The following is a 22,957-nucleotide window of genomic DNA, read 5'->3' on the forward strand; positions in this document are numbered from 1 at the left end:
TTTATATAAAATGTACTTTTGTAGAAAATCTTGAATTTGCGAACTTTTAAGTTATTATTTACCTTCTCTTTTAGGCAATCGATGCGAGCGTTGTATATAAAGATGACCGACTTTTTCACAATCTTGCGCCAGCCACTGCCTACAGAAAAGTAACTAGATGGTACTCCCCTTCCGATAGCTACATACAGATAGAAGATGTGCAGCAACCACTGGCATGTGACAAGGATGCCCAGCTAGACCTCCTTTATTCCACTCCAAGTGACACAAATTATAACTTTTATATAATGGTTAGTCTGTCATTTAAAATGGACTTAGCATGTCATATATAATTTAACATTTCCTTGAAAAACTGTTGATTTGAGATTTACTTTCCGGTATCAAAAGCCAAAAATCAGAAAATAGAAAATGGAAGAAGTGATGGTAAAATAATAACTTTTTTGCATTAGGTTTACCTCTCGATTTATATATAATTGTAGTTATTCTTCGATAATTATCAATTCAAAAATTTCTACTGAAACTGTAAAAAAAAATTGGATTTTACACATTTGGATGAATGCACTGATGTATCGGTTATTTTTTGTTAGCTTATCTGAAATTTTACGAGAAATTTTACATCTACTGCCATTGTTTTCTTTTTCCTAATTTTACCAGGTTATGTCCAGAGGACGCGTAATTTATACAACAAGTAAGCGACACGTGTTTTCATCAGAAGATGCTGTTCTGCTGACCCCTTCTGACCCTGACCAATATCTGAAAGTACAACAGGTCCTCACAACCACGCCACGTCCCAGAAGTAAGTGTGCAGCTTTATTGTATTGTCATGAATGCTAATATAGTGTTGCCTCTACGCAATATTCAATTTCATATTTTCAGGAACAGTAAAACCAAGTACTCCAATTCCAAAGTTTAATGTAAGTACATGAACATCTTTATTTTCGAAATAATATTATACATCTTTATTTCTAATTATTTAATTCTTTAGTTTCTAATTATAGACCTGTGTCGTTACTGTCCTGTGTTAGTAAAATTATGGAGAGAATTATTTTTAAACATATGTACAATTATTTCCATTGCAATAACTTGTTTTATCGATATCAGGCGGGTTTTTTACCAGGTCATTCAACTGTTTATCAGTTGCTAGAAACGTATCATAGTATTGTTCAAAACTTGAAGGTAAATCATGTTGTATGGTCTTCTGCGATCTTTCAAAAGCTTTTGACAGAGTTTGGCATAAAGGACTTCTTTATAAATTACAAACTTACGGTATATCAGGAGATCTTCTTCAGTGGTTTTCTAGTTATTTGTGTAAAAGGTCACAAAAAGTTATGTATAAAGATCTGTTATCATCAAAACTAGATATTTTTGCAGGTGTACCACAAGGTTCCGTTTTAGGACCCCTTTTATTTCTGATATATGTAAGAGATGTTGCTGTAAATATGTTATCATTGTGTAGACTTTTTGCTGATGATAATTCGCTTCAACATTCTTCATATAACATACTTAATATTGAATATAACTTAAATCATGATTTACATATTCTGGAACTTTGGTCAAATCAGTGGCTTCTAAAATTCAACCCTTCCAAAACGAAAGTAATTTTTTTCAATAAGAAAAACATTTCTATTATGCCTAAATTATTTTTTAAAGGTGACAGACTGGAGTGTGTCCCTGTTCATCGTCACTTAGGTCTATTTTATCACAAAACCTTAGCTGGACTGAATACATTGATAGCATTGTAAACAATGCTTATAAAAAACTTGGGCTTTTGAAAAAACTTAAGTATAAAATCGGCAGGACACACCTTTCAAAATTGTATGTCACATTTATCAGACCCTCGCTCGAATACGCTTCAATTGTTTAGGATGGATGCTCTAATAATGATGCCGAAAAGCTTGAAAGAGTTCAATTATCTGCAGCTAGAATTGTTACAGGTCTTCCAATTTTTGTGTCAAGAGAAATACATTACTTTGAAACTGGCGGGGAAACATTGAAAGTTAGGCGCTTTCAATTAGGCGCTATAATGCAAAAATGACCACGATGTACAAAATTCATAATGGTAGTGTACCTGAATATTTAAATGACATTGTTCCAAACAAGCGTGAAAATATTTCAAAATATACTCGTAATAATTACCCGTAATAAGGAACAATACGCTGCCCCAAGATGCAAATTAGAATTATATAAAAGGTCTTTTATTCCCGAAGCCGTGAAACAGTGGAATTTACTAAAGACAGAAACGAGGGAAGCTATCTCACTCAATGCATTTCGAAAAAACTTAACTACAGAAGTAAAAAATCCCCCAATTTATTTTTCATTTGGCAAACGTTATACCAATATAATCCATACTAAACTTAGACACAGCTGTATACTTAACTATGATTTACATAAAAGAAATATTATTAATAGCCCTTTATGTTAATGTGGAAAGTATGAAGATGTTTATCATTTCTTTTTTGCCTGCAGAAATTATCCAAACGCTAGGAATAATCTTTTTAATCGCCTGTTTTTACTTGACGATTTGGTCAATATTGACACAAATTTGCTATTATTTGGTGATGTAAATTTGCCTGTAGAAACAAATACATATATTTTGCTGCTGTGCATAAATTTATTGACGAATCTTGTAGATTTTAAATTGTTATATTACTGAACAAATATTTCACATGTATCTCTTTTGCATTAACATTTCTATGTACTACATGTATTTTAATTGCATGACATATAGTTATATTTAAGGAGAGGAACTCGTAAGTTGAAAGAACTTGTTTCCAATCCTTTTGTTTATACAATAAAATATGTTCAAAACAAAACATCTATATTTATTTAATTAATGTTAAGTAAACAAGTTTCTTTTTTCATTTTTAAAGAATGTAACAATCCATCCCCGAACTCCAGTGACAACAGTGCGAACCACTCCTATACCTATACTATCCCGCAAACGACGAAATACAAGTAAGTAAAATTATCATGTATAAAGTTATCACGCTCTCTCTAGAAAAAAGATAGTAATGTAATGTTTAATATTTTATATGGTTTGTTAGTCAGGTTTTCAATTTTAGCCCTACGAATAATATTTCAAATCCATGTTTGGGCTATATCACGTCTATCAAATATAAGGCTTTACTGTATAAATATTTTCTCTTCCATTCATAATAATCTTCCTTATTCTAAGAAATTTATTCCAGAAAACTTTGTAGATGATAACTAATAAGGATTCTTATAGGAGCACTTTTAATTACAAATTTGTGAAGATAAAACTTAGTTAGTCAAGTCCAAGAAAGTAAATTAATGATACTTATATGACTGTTATGTCCCATTCGTTTAAAATTCATGACAAAATACAAGAAAGTTGTATAGTTTCGTGGTAATAAAAAAAACCACGAGATGGTTTCATGAAAATACAAAAATAGCATGATTTCATGATAACAATATAATAATATCATGTTTCATTATAACAATATGAGCCTGGGGCCCGTTTTACAAAAGAACTTACGACTTAAGACCAAGTTTAATTATTCATATAACTTTTTAATTAACATTATATCAAAAATCATTTTAAACGTTTTAAAAGAAATGTGGTAGGATATCTTTACGCCAACAATTTCAAAGAGAATTATCAATTTTGCAAAATGTTACAACAATATTCAGTTTTTGGTCTTAGTCGTAAGTTCTTTTGTAATTTCATGATAACAATACGAAACGATTTTATGTCTTAATGTTATCAATTTAGTAAAATTGAAGAGAATCACGGTTACAATGCAATTAGATCATATGGTATTATAATAACAATACAGTAGAGTTTTGTGTTAACAATAAAATAAGATACAATAGTTTCATGATAACAATACAATGCAATAAAATGGTGTATTTTCAAGATAAAGTACAAGATGGTGTATTTTCAAGATTCAACAATACAATTAGATGTTAGAGTTTCGTGATTACAATTCAATAAGATGATGAAATTAACAATACAATTAGATGGTAGAGATTTATGAAAATAATATAATAAGCCAATGTAGTTTCATGATAAAACTTTCTTTGCATCTGTAGAGTCTTGTAAAGACAATAGAGGGAGGTTGTTTGATAACGGGTCAAACTTTGCCCCCAACATATCAAACCCATGCTGGATGTGCGACTGCGTCAATGGAGCGCCCAAATATTGTACCATGGCGATGTGTGACGAGCCGCCGTGTAGGAACTATAAGCTCATTGAGGGAACCTGTTGTGGCTTTACTTGTCCTGATCATTATTATGAAGAGACTGGTGAGGGTTTCTGAAATTCTGTTTGTGTTTAAGATACTGCTGCTAGATTTCTATGTATTCCATAATTGTTATGTACCCGGGATGGACTACCACCCTTATCTCAATGAACAGATGCTATAGAAAATTCAATAGTTTCAGATTACTGAGATAATTCATTCTCAGTGTTTTCATTCTAATTTCCTCAGATATTATTTGAGTTAACATTTACATTTGTAAACATATCATACATGTACATGTTTATGATAAAATTTTTACAATAAAGATGCAGGCAGCTGTGTTGATCATAGTGGAAAAACTATAAACAACGGAGATACTTTCTCCCCAAACCGAACTGACCCTTGTCGTATGTGTACATGTGAGAATGGAGCAGAGACTAATTGTAACTATATGTTCTGTGATGCCCCTCCCTGTGAAAAGTACGAGTTAGTAGAGGGCACGTGTTGTGGCTTTATTTGCCTGGACGAGGGAAATCCAGGTATTTTTTTCTAGATAAATGCTTTAATATTTGTATTAAAATGTAAAATTTGTAAAGTTTATAAACTTTTTTTTCCATCTTAATGTTTAAAGTTAGTTGCTACAGTTTTGGTCCGATTTTTTTTGAAATTCTAACATAACTTTTTCATGTTTATACATGTATTATATAGGTATTATCGTTTTTTTGTTTTTTGGGGGGGGGGGGGGGGGGCAAACTTTCAAAATGCTATTTGAAAATCTTTTTATCGTATTTTTGCACACTTTTTCTTCTGATGTTATAAAAGTTGGCGAAACCTGTCAGAAATGATACTAGAATTGATTATATTTAAATAAATAGAATACAAAAAGGTTCTTACAAGATTTGGTGAAAATATAATCGTCATTATCATGTCTCAATACAACTTTTTACATTAGAAATATTTACTTTAAAATTATTTTGTAACAATTTAATGCGTTGAGTAAATTGAACGGATAATTTTTAAGTTTTTAAAAATTCCATATGAATTTTATAATCATGTATTTTTCCATGATTTGAGATTATTGTAAATACGCACATACACTGCAAAATCATACATTGATACATTTGTCTTATTCATATCTGAAAATGTCAGAAAATATCGGAAATGGACTGTTCTAAAATTCCTCTGATTTAATTTTAAAATTTCGTTTTTAATAATCAATTCCTTTACTTTCGTCTCTCACATATCCTTACTTGTAATATACCAGATGTTTATCTGTTGTCTTTGCAATAGGTCACTTGAAAATTTCTTATAATTCTTTAAATATAGATGCTATTTTTCTGATTGTATTATTTTGCTATGCTTAATTGTTAATATTATTGATTTATTACCAGAAACACAGGGAAGTTGCCTGGACCATAGTGGAAAGACCATAAATAACGGAGATATTTTCTCTCCAAACCGAACCGACCCTTGCCGTATGTGTACATGTGAGAATGGAGCAGAGACTAATTGTAACTATATGTTGTGTGATGCCCCTCCCTGTGAAAAGTACGAGTTAGTAGAGGGCACCTGTTGTGGCTTTATTTGCCTGGACGAGGGAAATCCAGGTATTTATGTCCTCTAATGCTTATAGGCAAGATCGACGCAGCTTGTTTTTGCTAATTTTGTAAAAGTGAAACACTTTCATGTTGATGAATAATGACATTTATTAAAATGACGGTATAAATGTGAACAATTTAACAAACAAGAAGGGGATCAGATTCACAAGCTTTGCTTATCAGTTATGTAAAATATGATAATGTCTGATCCCCCAAAAATGAGTAGAAAAAAGTATCTGTAAGACAAGACAATCAAAAAATCTCAAAAAATCATATGAAAAAGTTAGCAAAAAGATGGCACATCGAAACAAAATAGGCAAACATCAGAAGAAAAAGTTAGCAAAAGATGGTACATCAAAAAAGACAATCAAAACCTTAGAAAATGTTTGCAAAAAGATAGTAATCAAAACAAAATACATAGAAGCAGTAAAAAAATTGAGTAAAAACTCTCATAAAATATATAATTTTACAAGACACATTAATCATCATATTAAGGGATAGGAATGCTTGGTTGGAGGTGGGTCTTCAAAATAGACGTGCCTCATGTTAGCGGTGGTGAGCGCGCGAGTGTGAATGACTCGCTGAGCTAACCACGTGACCTTACGCCTTCTATTACAATTAAATCATCAGACAAGGCGTGGATCTGAGAATTTTCACAATTTACCAACACAAATGTTACTGGAAACCTCCTAAAAAATTATCGCATTAAATACATAAATACAAGTATTATTCTAATAATTGTTGTTTTTTAACGGGATAAATATTTAAATATTCGTATTCCTTTTTATAAATAACCCTTTTTCCATCTTAATTTTTAAAAGTTACGCGCTACAGTTTTGGTCGAATTTTCTTGAAATTCTAACATAACTTTTTCATGTTTATATATGTATTATACAGGTATTATCATTAACTTTCAAAATGCTATTATAAAATCTTTTTATCACATTTTTGTACACTTTTTCTTCTGATGCTATAAAATGGGACGAAGCTTGTCAGAAATGATGCTAGAATTTATTTTTTTTTAATAAATAGAATACAAAGGTTCTTAGAAGATTTGGTGAAAATATAATCTTCATTATCATGTCTCAATACAACTTTTTACATTAGAAATATTTACTTTAAAATTATTTTGTAACAATTTAATGCGTTGAATAAATTGAACGGATAATTTACAGGTTTTTAGCAATTCCATATGAGTTTTATAATTATGTACGAGGGTTGTTCGAAAAGTTCGTGGACGATGTCAATATTTATTATACTACTCGCTAGAAATTTAAAATAAGCACATTATAATATGAAAAAATATTTGTATAGTTGATGTGTGAATGTTTATTCAATTCGATTTAACAAAAATCAATTTACTCCATATTAAAAATCCACATGTTTTGTACCAGAAAAGCAAACTTAACGGCAATTTAACTCAAAACATAGCGTCGAGAATTTCTTAAATATACTATCCCTATACATTTCACTATACATCTCACACAGTGTAATCCAATGTCCATTCATTTAATCATTTTTCTTATACTTGAAATTCATTTTTTATTGCTCTCGTTATATAATTTCCTTTGTTAAGGTTTTAATTTCTTTTATTACTTAAGTCTCCTTTCACAGGATACATACGCAACTATGTTTTTCCTTGACGTTACAACTTTTTAAAGTTTTTGTTAAGAATTTTACAGTTAAATCGTAGAAATATTCACAGATTGTCTTCATCCGATACAGAGTCTCTGTCACTCAAATGCTGCCTGTACTATTTGTACACACACAGGTAACTCGCTTGTGGCATATTTTCTTGATTCTTTCAACATTTTTAGAGTTTAATCAGGATTTTATCTGAGTAAAACACAAAATTGCATTGTCATCTGTTGCTCCGTGACGTTCTAAAACGTCATCATTTTTGTCGTTTTATATAATGACTGCCTATCTTCTCAAGTTGATTTCTTTTCAACAAAGCAAAATATTAAGCCATAATTCGGTATACAAATAAATGTTACAATCTTTAATTTGAATTTCTAGGTTGGTTTTTGTTTTTGCTCCATTTTACAAAAAATATTACTTCAGACATTATATAGTGTATTGTCTGTAACTTACTAAATTTTGACCTTGCTCCGCGATCCGATTTTTGCATTTTTAAAATCTGGATAAGTTCTAAATAAATTATTATATTTAAAAAAATAATAATAAAAATATTTTGGATTTATTGTAAAAATATTTCTACCAAATTTGGATAGCATATGACGTCAAAGAAAAAAGATATGACAGTTGTCCACGAACTTTTCGAACAACCCTGAGTTTTATAATTATGTATTTTTGCATGATTTGTGATCATTGTAAATACACACATACACTGCAATAACATATATAGATACATCTGTCTTATTCATATCTGAAAATCTCAGAAATTATCGAAAATGGACTGTTCTAAAATCCCCCTGATTTGTATTAAAAAGTTCGTTTTTAATAACCAATTCCTTTACTTTCGTCTCTCATATATCCTTACTTTTATTGTACCAGATGTTTATCTGTTGTCTTTGCAAAAGTACATTTGAAAATCTCTTATAATTCTTTAAATATAGATGCTGTTATTCTTAATGAATTTTTATATCTATATCATTTTGCTATGCTTAATTGTTAACATTACTGATTGATTTATTACCAGAAACACAGGGAAGTTGCCTGGACCATAGTGGAAAAACTGTTAACAACGGAGATGTTTACTCCCCAAACCGAACCGACCCTTGCCGTATGTGTACATGTGAGAATGGAACAGAGACTAATTGCAATATTATCTACTGTGATGTCCCTACCTGTGAAAAGTACGAGCTAGTAGAGGGCACTTGTTGTGGCTTTATTTGCCTGGACGCGGAAACCCTAGGTAGTTTACTTTTAGTGTAAAGTCTAGAGCACATCAGTATTTTCCTTTCACGTAACATATAATAGCCCTTTTGTACAAAAGAATACAGACTATAAATTCCCTCTTTTTTTCAAATTATAAAAATAAGAACAACAATGATTCTGTAAACATTTAATAATTAAAAGTTTTAAAAAACTGTATTTTTATATACCTTGTATAACCACATCATGAATTTGAATTGATGAATGCTGAAAATTATCAAAAAAACTTATTTACATGCTTCACTTAAATAAGAAGTATTGATATACTCCTTGTTGTTTCTGTACGTAAACTTTTGTATGCTCAATAATGCAAAAGTTTACACTTATAAAAATCTTAAAAGACAACATAAGTATGTTGAAGATAAAAATAGCGATAATTGATCAATGTTGTAATTGAAGTAAGGAAAACGAACCTTGAGCAGGAAAAAACACGGACCTCTAGAAAAACCAGCGGTGGGATCAGATGCCTAGAAGGAGAAGTTCTACTGCGATAAGCATAACGAAAAATAATTTCAAATTCTTACCTTAAAATGCTGTATTTTTGTATGTCTTTCTTTTCTCTTGAAGAGGAAAAGAGTTGTAAGGATAACCTTGGGAACCCAGTGTCTGAAGGATCCCTATACACAGATCCCTTAGATCCTTGCCTGGAATGTCTTTGTGAAAATGGAAACGTGCTCTGTGATTATAAAATGTGTCAACCCTCAAAATGTCGTAATTTCCAAAAGGTTGAAGGAACCTGTTGTGACATCATTTGTTTAGATGACGTAGTTACTAAGAGCAGTTTTATTGGCCGTGTCCAGATAAACATTCCTATTACAGCTAGATTTGCTCCTGAGTCTCGGATCATTATTTATTACATAAGGAGTGATGGTGAAGTCGTTTCCAGTAGTAAAACCCTACAAGTGGAAAAATGTTTTGACAATAAGGTTAATATATACATGTACCTTTGAAATAAATTAAAGATACATAGAATTGAAATACATGTATGTCATGCTCTTGAACCAAGGTTAGTTCTCAACATCAATAAATGTTTCAGGTAAATATGGAATTTGTGAAGAAGTCTATCAGGCCTGGGACCAATGCAACTATCCGTGTGTCGGCAGATCCGCAGTCATCCTGTTCCATTGGTGTTGTGGACAAAAGTATCGATCTATTGAAAGCTGGGCATCAGATGACTAAAGAAAAGGTAGAGGTCATGTAATAATTGGAGTTTGATTGTGTTTAAAGGGGATGCAAGATACAGGATATCTAAAGAAATTGTTAGGACATGGAAAGAGATATATTTTTGCCGACTAAAATGTTGCACTTATTTTCTTTATTTGATTGTTACTCTTAAAGACACAAATAAGGATCTTTTTAAAACTTTAAAATATGTTTATTAATTTAGTTTACAGTGTTATTTCTATTTTTGAAGTGATACATGTAACTGTAGTTTTAATAGTATTTTATGTTTTACAGTGGGTTTTTTTTTAGGTATTAGTGATATACTAGTATTCCAGTTTTCTCTTTTTAGTTTTATTTGTATTCTCCTATGTTTAACTCTGATGCATCTTTCTGGTTTCAAGTAATATCTTTCTTTAAGTTTACAGTGATAAATTTTTATTTAGACAGTAGTGTCTCATTCAGTGTATCATTTCAGTTTACAGTGGTATAATATATTTAATTGTACCAGTGAATTTGTAAATTTTAAGCGGTATATTTAATTTTAAATTTGCAGTGATAAATTTCTAATTGAACCTTTTTATCTCTTTAGAGCTTTAGGTGGGACCTTTTTAAGTTTACAGTTGTACATCTTAAGTTATACAGTGGTTTCTCTTTAGTTTTACAGTTTACTGTCTACAGAAATGGACCATATCCATTATTATCCAAGGGACTGCAACAGAGATAGGAAAAAAACAGATATGAGTGAGATTTTCACGCACTTTCTTTCATTTAACATGAACATCTCCTCTTTTGTACAAACACATACAGCATTGAACATTTTCAGGAATGTCTTTTATCCCTTTACAGATAACAGGTATCATAATGCATTTTAACTTACCGTACATCACATTTAATCTTCCAGAATTAGACATTTAGGCATAAACTGTATTTTTAAAAATATATTTCAGACCCTTTTCCAGAATTGTTAAGACACCCATCAGAGGTTCCTGTGGATGCCTACAGACCATTCCAGGTAACAATACAGGGTCTCCGTTTTCCCAAGACGCAGGGGGTATTTTACTGGACCCGTTTGTCTATGAATCTACCAAAATCAGAAACTTATATCACACGAAGTGTTTTTCATTAAGTGTGAGTAGAGATTAGTCCTCTTTGATTTTTGCAATAAAAACTTTATACCATCACCTAAACCTGAGAGCTCCTTTGCTAGATGACAACTGCCTTGAACCTTATTTTTAGAAAAAAGTATAAAAAAAAAAAAAAAGACCCACTGAACATATGCATTGGCAAACAAGACCACTTAAACATTCATACGATATGCGAAAAACTGGCGGGAATTTTTGAAAACATTGTTTTAGAAAGCTTGTTTGGACAAAGTTGGATCACTTTCAGAGCAAGGTCTTGCGTATGGAATCATGTGGGAGACATAAACTATATGCAATTATATTACGGAATACTGCTACATAAATTAGGATTGTTGAACTTTTGCTAAAGCGAAAGTTTTCTTCTTATTGAGATTTTTTTTATTTAATCCTGCTTTACATATTTATATAAAACTAAATATTTTTTCTCTTAAATCCACTATATATACATGTATAAGTATATATTTTATATTTATCATTTAAATTGTGCAAATATATTAACAAAATTCAAGAAACCATTATCTCCTTGCGCATCCGGTTTGTTTACTTGTTGTAACAAGTATGATTATTAATGGTCACTTCAAGAAACTGAACTATATACTGTATGACTGGCCCCCTGTAGGGAAAAAGCAAGGAATGGTGAAGAAAATGGTGTATGGCAAAAAGTGAAAATTCTAATCGAAAGAAAGCAAATGCAAATATACTATATAACTATTGTAACTATGGTTGAAGAAGTTAATTTTTTGGTGTTCTTTGTAGACTTTTGGATTACGAGTTTTTACGAATCTGGTATTGAAGACAACGCCTTGTATTGATTACATTTATCCTCAAGTTATGTATAGTAGAGGTAAATTTCATTTCAATGTCGAGAATTTTCATTATTCAAAAATGAAATACAATGTTAATGACATGCATACATAGTAATATTGAACATTGGAAAAATACTTATATCTTATATTGTAATATACCATACATTCATAAACAGTTCCTGTTAAGTATTGCCGCCAGAAATTTTTTTTTTTTTTAAAAACTCTGAAAACAATAATTTTTCCTGAAATAATAAGTAATTTCATTTTGGGAATATGTAATTTTTTTCAGTGGAGAATGCTATCGACTATGAAATGCCATCTGCAGGAAACACAGCTGGTGAAAAAGTCCGAAGTTTCTTCCCTGAAACCTGGCTTTGGGAAATAGATATCATCGGGTTAGTGAAAATTATTTTGTTCGTTCATAACATATATGCTTAATATAGAGATATATTTTTGATACATTTCAATTTAGTCCATCCCCTGAAAAAAATCTCTGAATTAGTCAAGTAATTTTTTTTCAAATTGGTGTTATATTTTCTGTGCATTCAAAATACAGTGTAATTATTAATTTTCAACTGGTATGCTTTACTGCTTAAATATAAAAAAAATGTTGAAATTTTGCAATTACATGCAGTTTTACACCCTGAAATGCTTTAAGTTTTAAGCACTTTGTCATTAATATCACTAGATACATTGTATTTTAATAAAGAAATTCCGGAGAAAACACTCTGGTACGGGAGATTCCAGACACCATTACAGAATGGAAAGGGAACGCCATATGTTTGAACACTGCTTCTGGGATTGGAATTTCTCCAGTTTCCGGTATAAAGGCATTCCAGCCATTCTTTCTGTCATTCACACTTCCGTATTCAGCGGTACGAAACGAGGTGGTACCTGTTCTTGTGACTGTATTCAACTATTTAACGGAATGTCTGGTGGTAAGTGATAAATTAAACAGAATGTCTTGTGGTAGCTAGGGTATTTACTAGAATGTCTTGTAACTGATGTTTAGACCATTATATACACACTGAATTGTCAATGGATTTTTCCGTTATTTTTCGACCATGACAAGGAGCGAATGTGACTGGTCGAAAGGAGATGCATACTCCTCCATGACACCTGATCCCACCTCTGATGTTTTGGAGGTCCGTGTTTGGTCTGCTCCTGTTTTGTATTGCTTGATTTGCTTTTGAGATTGAATACTGTTTGTTATTTCCATATATTTCATTTTAACAGAATGTCTTTGTAAAGATGTGTATTTAGTAGGATGCCTTGTGGTAGGGATGTATTTAACGGAATGTCTTGTGGTACATGTAAATTATGTATTTAAACAATGCAAATATAGCGAGCAGATCAAATACAGGCCATTTTTTAACTTTACCTTTAAATAATTTTTGTCAGAATTTTGAGCATTATAAAAACAATCTTATCATCATCATTTCCTGTTTTACATAATAAACAAAATGCTTTTAAAGAGAAATAATGATGTGTGTATTTTCTTTTCAATGCTTTGTTGCGATGAGAAGGGATAATTCTGAATTATGCAACATCTTAAAAAGGATGTGGTGTATATGATAGTACATGTACCTGGAGGGAATACACTTATTTTTTTTTTTTTTTTTTTTTTTTTTTTGTAATAAGATTTTATTCAGTATTTTTTATAAATAACAACAATACATAAACAAAAATAATGATAGAGAAACATGAAAATCTATATGTTGTTAAATACATCAATTGTTTACATATTTATGCCAAGTTATTACAAAAATAAAGAGTAAATCCGATGTGTTTTCGATTATAACATTTTTTTTATAGTGCATATACATATAATGGAATCATGTTTTTTTAAAGACAAAGTGTTGCAAAGTATAAATATACAAAATATATACTGAAACAGAGTTGAACTAGCAATTATGGTCCACCGGGGTCCTAAAACCACAAAAAGTCCAAACACTCCCCAGTGGACGATGCTACTTGTGTTCTCTCTGTAGCTGCCTAATTAAAAAAAAAAACAAAAAACATGTATACATCATATTCTTAATGTTTCTGCAAATTTTGAAAAAATATGTTTATCACAATTCATAAGACGTAATACAGAAGAATATTGAATAAGTGCATTTTTGACATATTTTAACAAATCTATTTCAGTTTCTTTCAGAGATTCAATTCTACAGTACATTTTGTTTTATATATTTTATACGCTATAAAAGATATTAATAAATTCAAAGATTCAACCTTATCGTTCTTTTCTAGATAAAAGCCAAGAACGATGTGTTTCCATTTTATATCCATAGTTAAAAAAGTTCCTAATTTTTTCCAAATCTTTTCAACTATTTTACATTCAAAAAGTAAATGTTTTGTGGTTTCAGTTGTTTTGCATAAAGTACAGTTGTCCCCCTTGTCCTTTATCCATTTACTTAAATAGGTATTGTTGCAGAGAATATTATGAAGCATTTTATAATTAAATTCAGCGACTTTGTTGTCATTTATATCTTTGATTTTTCTCATGTATATATTTTGCCATAGATTTGAGTCGTTTACAGGAATTGAAAACTCTTGAGAAAGTTTAACGATTCGGTTTAACGAATTTTTTATGTATCAAAATTTTATAAAAAAATTGGCATTTCTTACCATTTAGATTTGAATCCCCTGTTGCAAAATGAAATCTCATTTCATTCTTTATGTTTAAATATTTGGCATTAGATAAGTCACATTTTTTACACAATGGTTTAATTGCTGATAATAATGTTTTATATTCACAAAGCCAGTTCGACTTTCTTTTAATAACAGTGGAAAGCATTTGTAGTGTTTTTATGTTTCCGTTATCATCTATTAAATCTTTTAAATAGAGAATATTACTGTTGACCCAGTTGTTGAAAAATAATGTTTCTCCTTTTATTTTGATATTATTGTTATTCCAAATGGGTTGTTTTAAAATATCATTAGGTGACGTATTTTCGAAGTTACACATTTTTTTACATTCGTTAAATGAGATTAGAATTTGTTTGTAGAAAAGCGGAAGCTTGCCTATTCTGTCAAGCGCTTTTAAACTAGTTTCAGAAAATTGTAAGACGTAATTCAGATTTAAATTCGATTTTTTCAAAAAACTCTCAAAGATTTCAAATACAGTGCCCTCAGAAGATATCAGTCGCGGTATCCACGCTGCTTTCAGAGCCTTGAACTTGCATTCAATATCTGTAATTGATAAACCTCCGTCAGTTAAATCGCCGATCAGTGTATTTCGTTTGATTCTTTCCGATTTGTCCCATAAGAAATTAAATAAAAGTCTTTGGACCTTACAGATATATTCTTTATTTGGTATACACAATATAGATGCAACATAAACTAGTTTTGAAATTGCTAATGTTTTGATTATACACGATTTACCAAAAACCGTTAATTTTCTACGCTTCCAAGATTCAAATAACTTTTCAATGTCGTGGTAGATTTTCATCCAATTTTTATTGTAGCATTCTTCTTTATCGTGTCCTATATAAATACCTAGACATCTTATTGCTTTATTTGTTGCTTTAATACCGTTGATTTCATCATACATATTTGCCCCCCTAACAGGATACATTCCGTCTTGTTTATGTTGATTTTTGATCCGGCGTGATCGCAAAACTCGTTTATAATTTTCAAACTAAAATCGAGAGATTTCTTGTCACTCAGAGCAACTGTTAGGTCATCTGCATGTTGTATATTAATAATTTCTTTATCATTTATACTAATTCCTGATATATTTGGTTCGTTTTTGATTTTTATGGATAAAATTTCAGCTACAAATAAGTATAGTAAAGCTGATATTGGACATCCTTGTCGGATTCCTCTCGTCATATTACATGTTTTAGATAACCATCCGTTATTTTTCATTTTGAATTTAGGGTTTTTATATAATATCTCTACCCATGTAATAAATTGATCGCCAATATTAAATTTTTTTAATGTTTCAAGAAGAAAGTTCCATTCTACGGAATCGAAAGCTTTTTCAAAGTCGAGAAATAATAATATGCCGTCTCTCTTCTCGGAATTACAATATTCAAAAATATCTAAGATTAGCCGAGCATTTTCACCTATGTATCTGCCTTTAACATAAGCCGTTTGATTTTTATTGATTGTATATGATAATATATTTTGTAACCTTTTAGCTAAAACACAAGCTATGATTTTATAATCAGTGTTTGTTAAGCTAATTGGTCTATAATTTTTTAACAATTGTTTTTCGCCTTTCTTGTGTATTAAAGATATCACAGACAACTTTTGAGATTCAGACATTTCTTTTTGTTTAAAGATTTCTTTAAGTGCGTCATAAAAAATGGGCCCTATAATGTTCCAAAAACATTGGTAGAATTCACATGGTATACCATCTAAGCCAGGAGACTTTTCTCCTTTCATTTCAAGTACGGCATTTTTGCATTCATCAAGTGTAGGGAATTCATCTAACATTAATTTGTCCTTCTCGTTCAGCATTGGTACTTCAATGTTGCTTAGATAACTCGAAATCTTAGCGGTTGGAATATTTGTAGTTTTAAACAGATTCGTATAATAATTATTCATTTCTCCGATTAATGAATTTGTAGTGTTTATTAAATCGCCAGTAGGCGTTTTAAGTTCTTTAATTACATTAGACGTTTGATTTTGTTTTTCAAGAATTAAAAAATATTTTGTATTTTTTTCGCCGCTCTCTATCCATTTTGCTTTTGATCTTATTTGTGCCCCTTTTATTTTTTTGTCATAAAGTTCATTTAAATTTGTGTAGAGTGCCTTAAGTTTTCTATTATTTATATTGTTACACTGGCTATTTTCCATATTTTCTATCTCTTTTTCAATAAGTGCTATTTTTCCTCTCATATTCTTTCGTTTATTTTTTGCGAAAAATATTGAAAATTCTTTAACTTTACGTTTAAAAAGTTCCCATTTGTCGATCGGATTTTGTACATTATCTACTTCATTAACTAAATTTGCAATATTTTCCTTGTATTCCTTATTCTCTAAATATGAAACATTTAATTTCCAATAATTCGGACCTCTTGAATTTTTAGACATACTAAAATACATTTTTAAATATCTATGATCACTCATTCTTGTGCCTCGGGAATGAGAACCTGGTAACTTTCTCACTATAATTTTACCTACTTGAAAACAGAAATTATTATTCATAAAAATATAGTCTATTCTACTAAAAGGGATATCTTGGGCATTACACCACGTTTCGCCTTTCAAATCAGGGTGTTCTCTATTCCAGACATCTACCATATCAAGCTGCTTTAATAGGTTAATCAGATAATTTTTACTTTTGTCTTGTTTGTCATTGAGTCGACAATTAAAATCTCCACATAGAATTACGTTTTCATTTTTTTTAATTAAAACATTGAAATTATATATTTATTGTGCAGATGAGGGTGACACTAGTAGCCTCAACAGAATACAGCCTGGAGAGTGCTGCCTATATGCGGACACGGACTTTGTGTGTTTGTGGTGGAAAGTCAGAAACTTTACGTTACCTCGTCACTCCGCTTAAGATCGGCAAAATCAGCATTCAAACAGAGGTTCACTCTCTTCTTTTTACGTTATTTATAATCTCTGAACAGTTAATTAATTTAAAACTTTGCAACTATACTAATTACAGCTCAACGAACTTTTTAAGCTCCCATGGTTTATCGCACAAATAAAAGTCACATTGATTTTAATCAAAATTGTGTGACGAGGCAACAAAACATATTTTTAAAAGCGATTTCTAAAACTAACTTAAAACATAATTCACAGATAATATTGGTAGGATTTTGATATAATCTTGGCTGAGGGATTGTGATAGTTCCCAAATGGTTTTTCGTGGTCTCTCGTCAAATGTAGCCATCTATGAACTCGTTCTTTGTTAAGCAGTTTTTTTGCCTTGCATTGACTCAAAAACAGTGCATATCATGTACTCTTTGTTTTTCTGTACAATAACATGACTCTATAAAGCGCAATAATAGTATTTCTCGTTTGTTTGACTGCTTTTCATGTTAAAAAGATGGTATTTTGTTAAGGTTACTTTCTGAATCTAGCATCATGAAAGATACATCCGACCGCAAAATTCTAAAGTTTAAGATCGTAAATGTAAGAGAATATTCTTTTCAATGGTAACAATTTACTATTTTAAAAGATGAACAATACTTTTTTATCCTGTCTTTTGGCATGATTTCTTTATCAGCATTGTCATTTTTTGGCGCTACATTTCGACAAAACCACGACGAGTATGGAAAATGTGCAAAGTACTTCGAAAGATACTCATCTTTAAATTGCCAATTTGAAAAATTCAACTCAGTAGTATCAAAGAAAGATAGATTGTTTTAATTTGTATATACCTGTGGTGAAATCATACATATGTAACACCCTATCATTTATAAATGAAGTCCCATTTAAAACATCGACTTCAAAACTTTTAAGATAATTAATCTAAAGAATATGTACCTCTAACATGAGATATTAAACACATATTAGAGCTATGTCTCGTATTAAAGGTCGATAAAGTTCATTTTATTAGGTCACCTGAGTAAACTCAGGTGACCTATTGCTATCTGTTTTCGTCCGTCGTCGTGCGTCGTGCGTCTGTGCGTCGTGCGTCGTCCGTTAACATTTGAACATTTTCAGCTTCTTCTCTGCAACCAGTGAACCAATTTCAACCAAATTTGGCACAAAGCATCTATGGGTAAAGGGGGACAAAAATTATGAATTTCATGATCCCTGCCCCCCTGGGGCCTGAGGGGTGGGGCCAAAACCACTAAAATTAGTGCAATCTTTGAAAATCTTCTTCTTTACTCCTGGACATCAAGCAGTCAAACTGTTAGCATGATTGTAATCAGCATTGAGTCCTCTACCAAAATTGTGAAATTCATGGCCCTGGGGTCAAGGGTTCTAGTGCTAGGGCGGGGCTAAATAAGTATATAGCAAAAATGCATTATTTCTTTGAAAATCTTCTTCTCTGCTCCTAGGTATTAAATAAACCAACTAAGTGCATAGTTATAATGAGCAAGAGTGCCTCTACCAAAATTGGGAATTCAATGGCCCCAGTGTCAGGGGTTCTGGTGCTAGGGCGGGGCTATATAGATTATATAGTGAAAATACATCAATTCTTTGAAAATCTTCTTCTCTGTTCCTAGGTATTAAATAAAATAAGTAAGTGCATAGTTATGATGAGCAAGAGTGCCTCTACAAAAATTGTGAATTTTATGGCCCCAGGGTCAGGGGTTCTGGTGTTAGGGTGGGGTTCTATAAATTATGTAGTGAAAATACATGAATTCTTTGAAAATCTTCTTCTCTGTTCCTAGGTATTAAATAAATAAACTAAGTGCATAGTTATTATGAGCAAGGGTGCCTCTACCAAAATTGTGAATTTTATGGCCCCAGAGTCAGGGGTTCTGGTGTTAGGGTGGAGCTCTATAGATTATATAGAGAAAATACATGAATTCTTTGAAAATCTTCTTCTCTGCTCCTAGGTATTAATTAAATAAACTAAGTAAGTGCATAGTTATGATGAGCAAGAGTGCCTCTACAAAATTTGTGAATTTTATGGCCCCAGGGTCAGGGGTTCTGGTGTTAGGGCGGGGCTCTATTGATTATATAGTGAAAATACATGGATTCTTTGATTTTTTTTCTCCGCTCCTAGGTAATAAATAAACTAAGTATATAGTAATGATGAACAAGAATGCCTCTTCCAAAATTGTGAATTTTATGGCCCCAGGGTTTCTGGTGTTTGGGCGGGGCTCTATTGATATTATAGTGAAAATACATGAATTCTTTGAAAATTTTCCTTTCTGCTCCTAGGTAATACGCAGGTGAACATACCTATATAGTTATGATGAGCAAGGGTCTTAATCTTCCAGAATTGTGAATTTCAAGGCCCCTGGGTCAGGGGTACCATAGACGGGGGGGGGGGGTTACTTATATAGTGAAAATGAATGAATTGTTTGAAATCTGCTCCTTGGTATTAATCAAATATTTTTGAAAAGCAAGGATGCCTTTTTAAAAATTGTGCAATGTGTGGATCTAGGCCTAAGGGTCAGGGGTTCATGTGTGAAAGGGGCACTTATACACTGATTAGTTGAAATACATTTTTTGCTCCCCTACCCTGCCTTTGGGTATTAAGTAACCAAACAAAGCAACTGCTAAATGTATTGTTATAATGATCAATGGTTCCTCTTTCAAAATTGTGAATGCTATAGAATCTGGCTTAAAACATGAATCAAATTCAGTCACTGGAAAGCTTTTGCATAATGCTCAGGTGACCTATAAGGCCCATAGGCCTCTTGTTGCAAAAAGAATGCAACCTTAATTTGTGCGAAAAACCATGTGAGCTTAAAAAGTGCGTTGAGCTGTATAGTCATTTTTCTGGTTTCCCCAATGCACATCTAATACAACTTATCTGATAGTTTCTCTTTTCATAACTTTTCTTAAAAAATAATTCGATCCAAAAATGGAATCAACATTTGATAAAATGACTTCGTTTTGCAAATGAGTATTTGGAACAATAAAATAAGTTGCTGGTAAATATGGTGTTTCAGGCCGAGTCCATTGCTGATGATGGCACGTGCGGTAACAGTGTCGTCAGTAGGGAGGGCTCTGGAGTGTTCGATGCGGTCCGCCGGGAACTTCCTGTGGACGCTGAGGGAATAGAACAGGAATACACATATTCTTCATACCTGTGTCCCACAGGTACACTATACTTGCATCTTTCTAGTTTGCCATACCTTTAAATTGACTTGAAATAGAAGATGCATTCCGAAAATTTACAAGCATAAAAAATATAATTGATATTTTTCGAAAACATCATACTACTGAAGAGATTGACATTAGAGAACTTTGAACAGAGAATTTTTGAAACCAATTTATTAATAATGGTCGATTGCAGCTGTAAAAAACATTCAAATGTCACCGAAATTGTGATTTTGCGACATTTCTTTATACTTATTAAATTTCTAATTTCTAAATCAAGGTGAACCAAGTTTAACACTGACGGAAAAAATAAAACTACAGATTCCAACAAACAGAATTCAGGACTCGGAAAGAGGGGTTATCAATGTTATTGGTAAGTTTATTTGTATACCTTTAAAGATATAGAAATATTTATCTTTCACAAATTTTGAGACATGCATTTAAAAAAGAATTTGAAGGATTAAATTGAATTTTAAGGTGATGTGATGGGTCCTGCTCTTACAAACCTTAAGGACTTACTTAGGATGCCCTACGGTTGTGGAGAACAGAACATGGCCTCTTTTGCGCCCAATATATTTGTTTTGCAGTATTTTTACAACACAAACCAAGATGTGAGCATGATTTTGGACGATGCTTTGAGATATATGAGAGTAGGTAAGTATATTTGAATTTTTAGCAAGCATTTTAGACGATCTTATGCTACATTGCCCCCCCTCCCCTGACGTAGATATAAACGTCGACATCCCTGTTCTTGGTGCCATTCCCAAGTAATTGAGAAATTGATCTACCAGGACCAAAATTGCATGGTTGATGCAGCTAGGGATCCATATTACAAGACTTACTTTGGAAATCTGATCTGATCTACATTTTCTGGATGAGCAACTGTTATAGATCATTATTTTTGGAATAAGCTCCCTTTTGATCAAACCATTACGGATGATGCATCTACATGCAAGAACGGACACTATCAGACATACTTTAAATATTAGATCTGTCATATATTTATCTTAGTGAACAAGTAAAAAATCTATTACCAATTAACATTAAGCCATATTGTGAACAGCCTTTCTTACTTTCCCTTGGGAATGCATACTATAAGACTTGCTTTGAATAATCAAAAACAGTCCTGATCATGAAAAGGGTGATTGTACATGTATTAAGTCATCCATGGATGCATATATATAACCAAAGCAGACATTTAGTGTGATGCTGCACTACTTTGATAATATTCGCTTGTTAATTTTAGAAATTAAGTGTTCATTTCAAGCTCCATTGTCATAATCATTCAGAAAATATTATATCCTTCCATTCTAATAATACATAAAAATGTCTTTCAAACATGTAATTTCATTTAATATTCTGAATTGATATAAAACGATGTACACATCATATATGCAGATAAAATTTGAACATAATGTGATATTTAGGTTATCAGAGACAACTAAACTACAGACATTCTGACGGCTCCTACTCAGCGTTTGGTGAGAAGGATGGAAACAGTGGAAGCACGTGGCTCACAGCCTTTGTTGTGAAGTGCCTTGGTCAGTCTAAGAAATATATTGACATTGACGAAGCAGATCTAAATACCAGCATATCCTGGTTTAGGTTACAGCAAAATGAGGTGGGATGTTTTCCTAAAGTGGGTTACACACACAGCTATTACCTTAAAGGAGGATGGGGGAAAGGAAATGATTCTGAGGGAACACTGACGGCTTTTGTTCTGATCGCCATGCTGGAAGCTGGTCTCCCAAAATCTGTAAGTTTAAAAAAAAAGATTGCTGCCTAAATTACTGTAAATGTACACAGAAAGAGACATTAGCAAGTGGTATGAATTTTGAAATAAAATAGTTACCAATAAGAGTTTTGGAAGCTTGCATATGTAAAAACAAAACTCATGACATTGATAGGATCCTGCAGTACTTGGTGCTTTGCGTTGCCTTGATCTTCAAGATGTGACAGACACCTATATGTTGAGTTTGATGGCGTATGCATACTCTCTCTATGACGTACGGTCTTCTAGAAGGCTTGAAATCATGGCCTTATTGCGGTCTAAACTGAAAAGAGAAGGAGGTACTAGTAGCAATTACTGGATGATTTTTAACAATAATCAAACCTAATGTTACATTGAAATAAAGTGTTTAAATAAAAACCAAATAAATTCAGTCTTTTATAAGAAAAGAAAACTCCTCACTACATGTATGATGTCTACTTATGTTAGAGGAAATGGTTTACTGGTCCCGTGATGAATCTAAACCTAAGAAAGAGAATCTGAATCCTTGGGAAACGTTTTACCGTGCCCCCTCGGCTGAGGTAGAGATGACTTCCTATGCCTTGCTGGCCTACACTGTTGGCGATCAGCCAGAGGCCGTCATCAATGCTAAACCTATAGTGATGTGGCTCAGTAAGCAGAGGAACGCCCAGGGAGGATTCAGCTCCACTCAGGTCAGTCTGCATAT

The 22,957-nt window shown here is 31.9% G+C and overlaps 1 protein-coding gene across 2 annotated transcripts in view; it reads left to right on the forward strand.

The window, feature by feature from the left end:
• Window positions 1–69: 69 nt before the first annotated feature.
• The window catches only part of LOC134232007 (pregnancy zone protein-like), a 28,525-nt gene continuing 5,637 nt past the window's right edge, over window positions 70–22,957 (forward strand). The window contains exons 1-21 of one of the 2 annotated variants that reach the window (XM_062713950.1): window positions 70–287; window positions 652–812; window positions 890–911; window positions 2,868–2,952; window positions 4,051–4,263; window positions 5,591–5,806; window positions 8,460–8,675; window positions 9,263–9,621; window positions 9,732–9,881; window positions 10,516–10,600; window positions 10,807–10,871; window positions 11,758–11,845; window positions 12,097–12,202; window positions 12,517–12,745; window positions 17,204–17,356; window positions 20,351–20,501; window positions 20,782–20,874; window positions 20,979–21,155; window positions 21,929–22,257; window positions 22,409–22,571; window positions 22,720–22,943. In XM_062713950.1, the coding sequence (XP_062569934.1) occupies window positions 285–287; window positions 652–812; window positions 890–911; window positions 2,868–2,952; window positions 4,051–4,263; window positions 5,591–5,806; window positions 8,460–8,675; window positions 9,263–9,621; window positions 9,732–9,881; window positions 10,516–10,600; window positions 10,807–10,871; window positions 11,758–11,845; window positions 12,097–12,202; window positions 12,517–12,745; window positions 17,204–17,356; window positions 20,351–20,501; window positions 20,782–20,874; window positions 20,979–21,155; window positions 21,929–22,257; window positions 22,409–22,571; window positions 22,720–22,943 (3,288 nt within the window). In that variant the 5' untranslated portion in view covers window positions 70–284. Of the gene's footprint in view, window positions 288–651; window positions 813–889; window positions 912–2,867; window positions 2,953–4,050; window positions 4,264–4,532; window positions 4,739–5,590; window positions 5,807–8,459; window positions 8,676–9,262; window positions 9,622–9,731; window positions 9,882–10,515; window positions 10,601–10,806; window positions 10,872–11,757; window positions 11,846–12,096; window positions 12,203–12,516; window positions 12,746–17,203; window positions 17,357–20,350; window positions 20,502–20,781; window positions 20,875–20,978; window positions 21,156–21,928; window positions 22,258–22,408; window positions 22,572–22,719; window positions 22,944–22,957 lie in introns of those variants that run through there. The other variant, XM_062713951.1, reaches the window with a different exon arrangement.

This window comes from Saccostrea cucullata, unplaced genomic scaffold (assembly GCF_032062105.1).
Source record: "Saccostrea cucullata isolate Sc308-1 unplaced genomic scaffold, CSIRO_AGI_Scuc_v1 ctg148, whole genome shotgun sequence".
Taxonomy (NCBI): domain Eukaryota; kingdom Metazoa; phylum Mollusca; class Bivalvia; order Ostreida; family Ostreidae; genus Saccostrea; species Saccostrea cuccullata.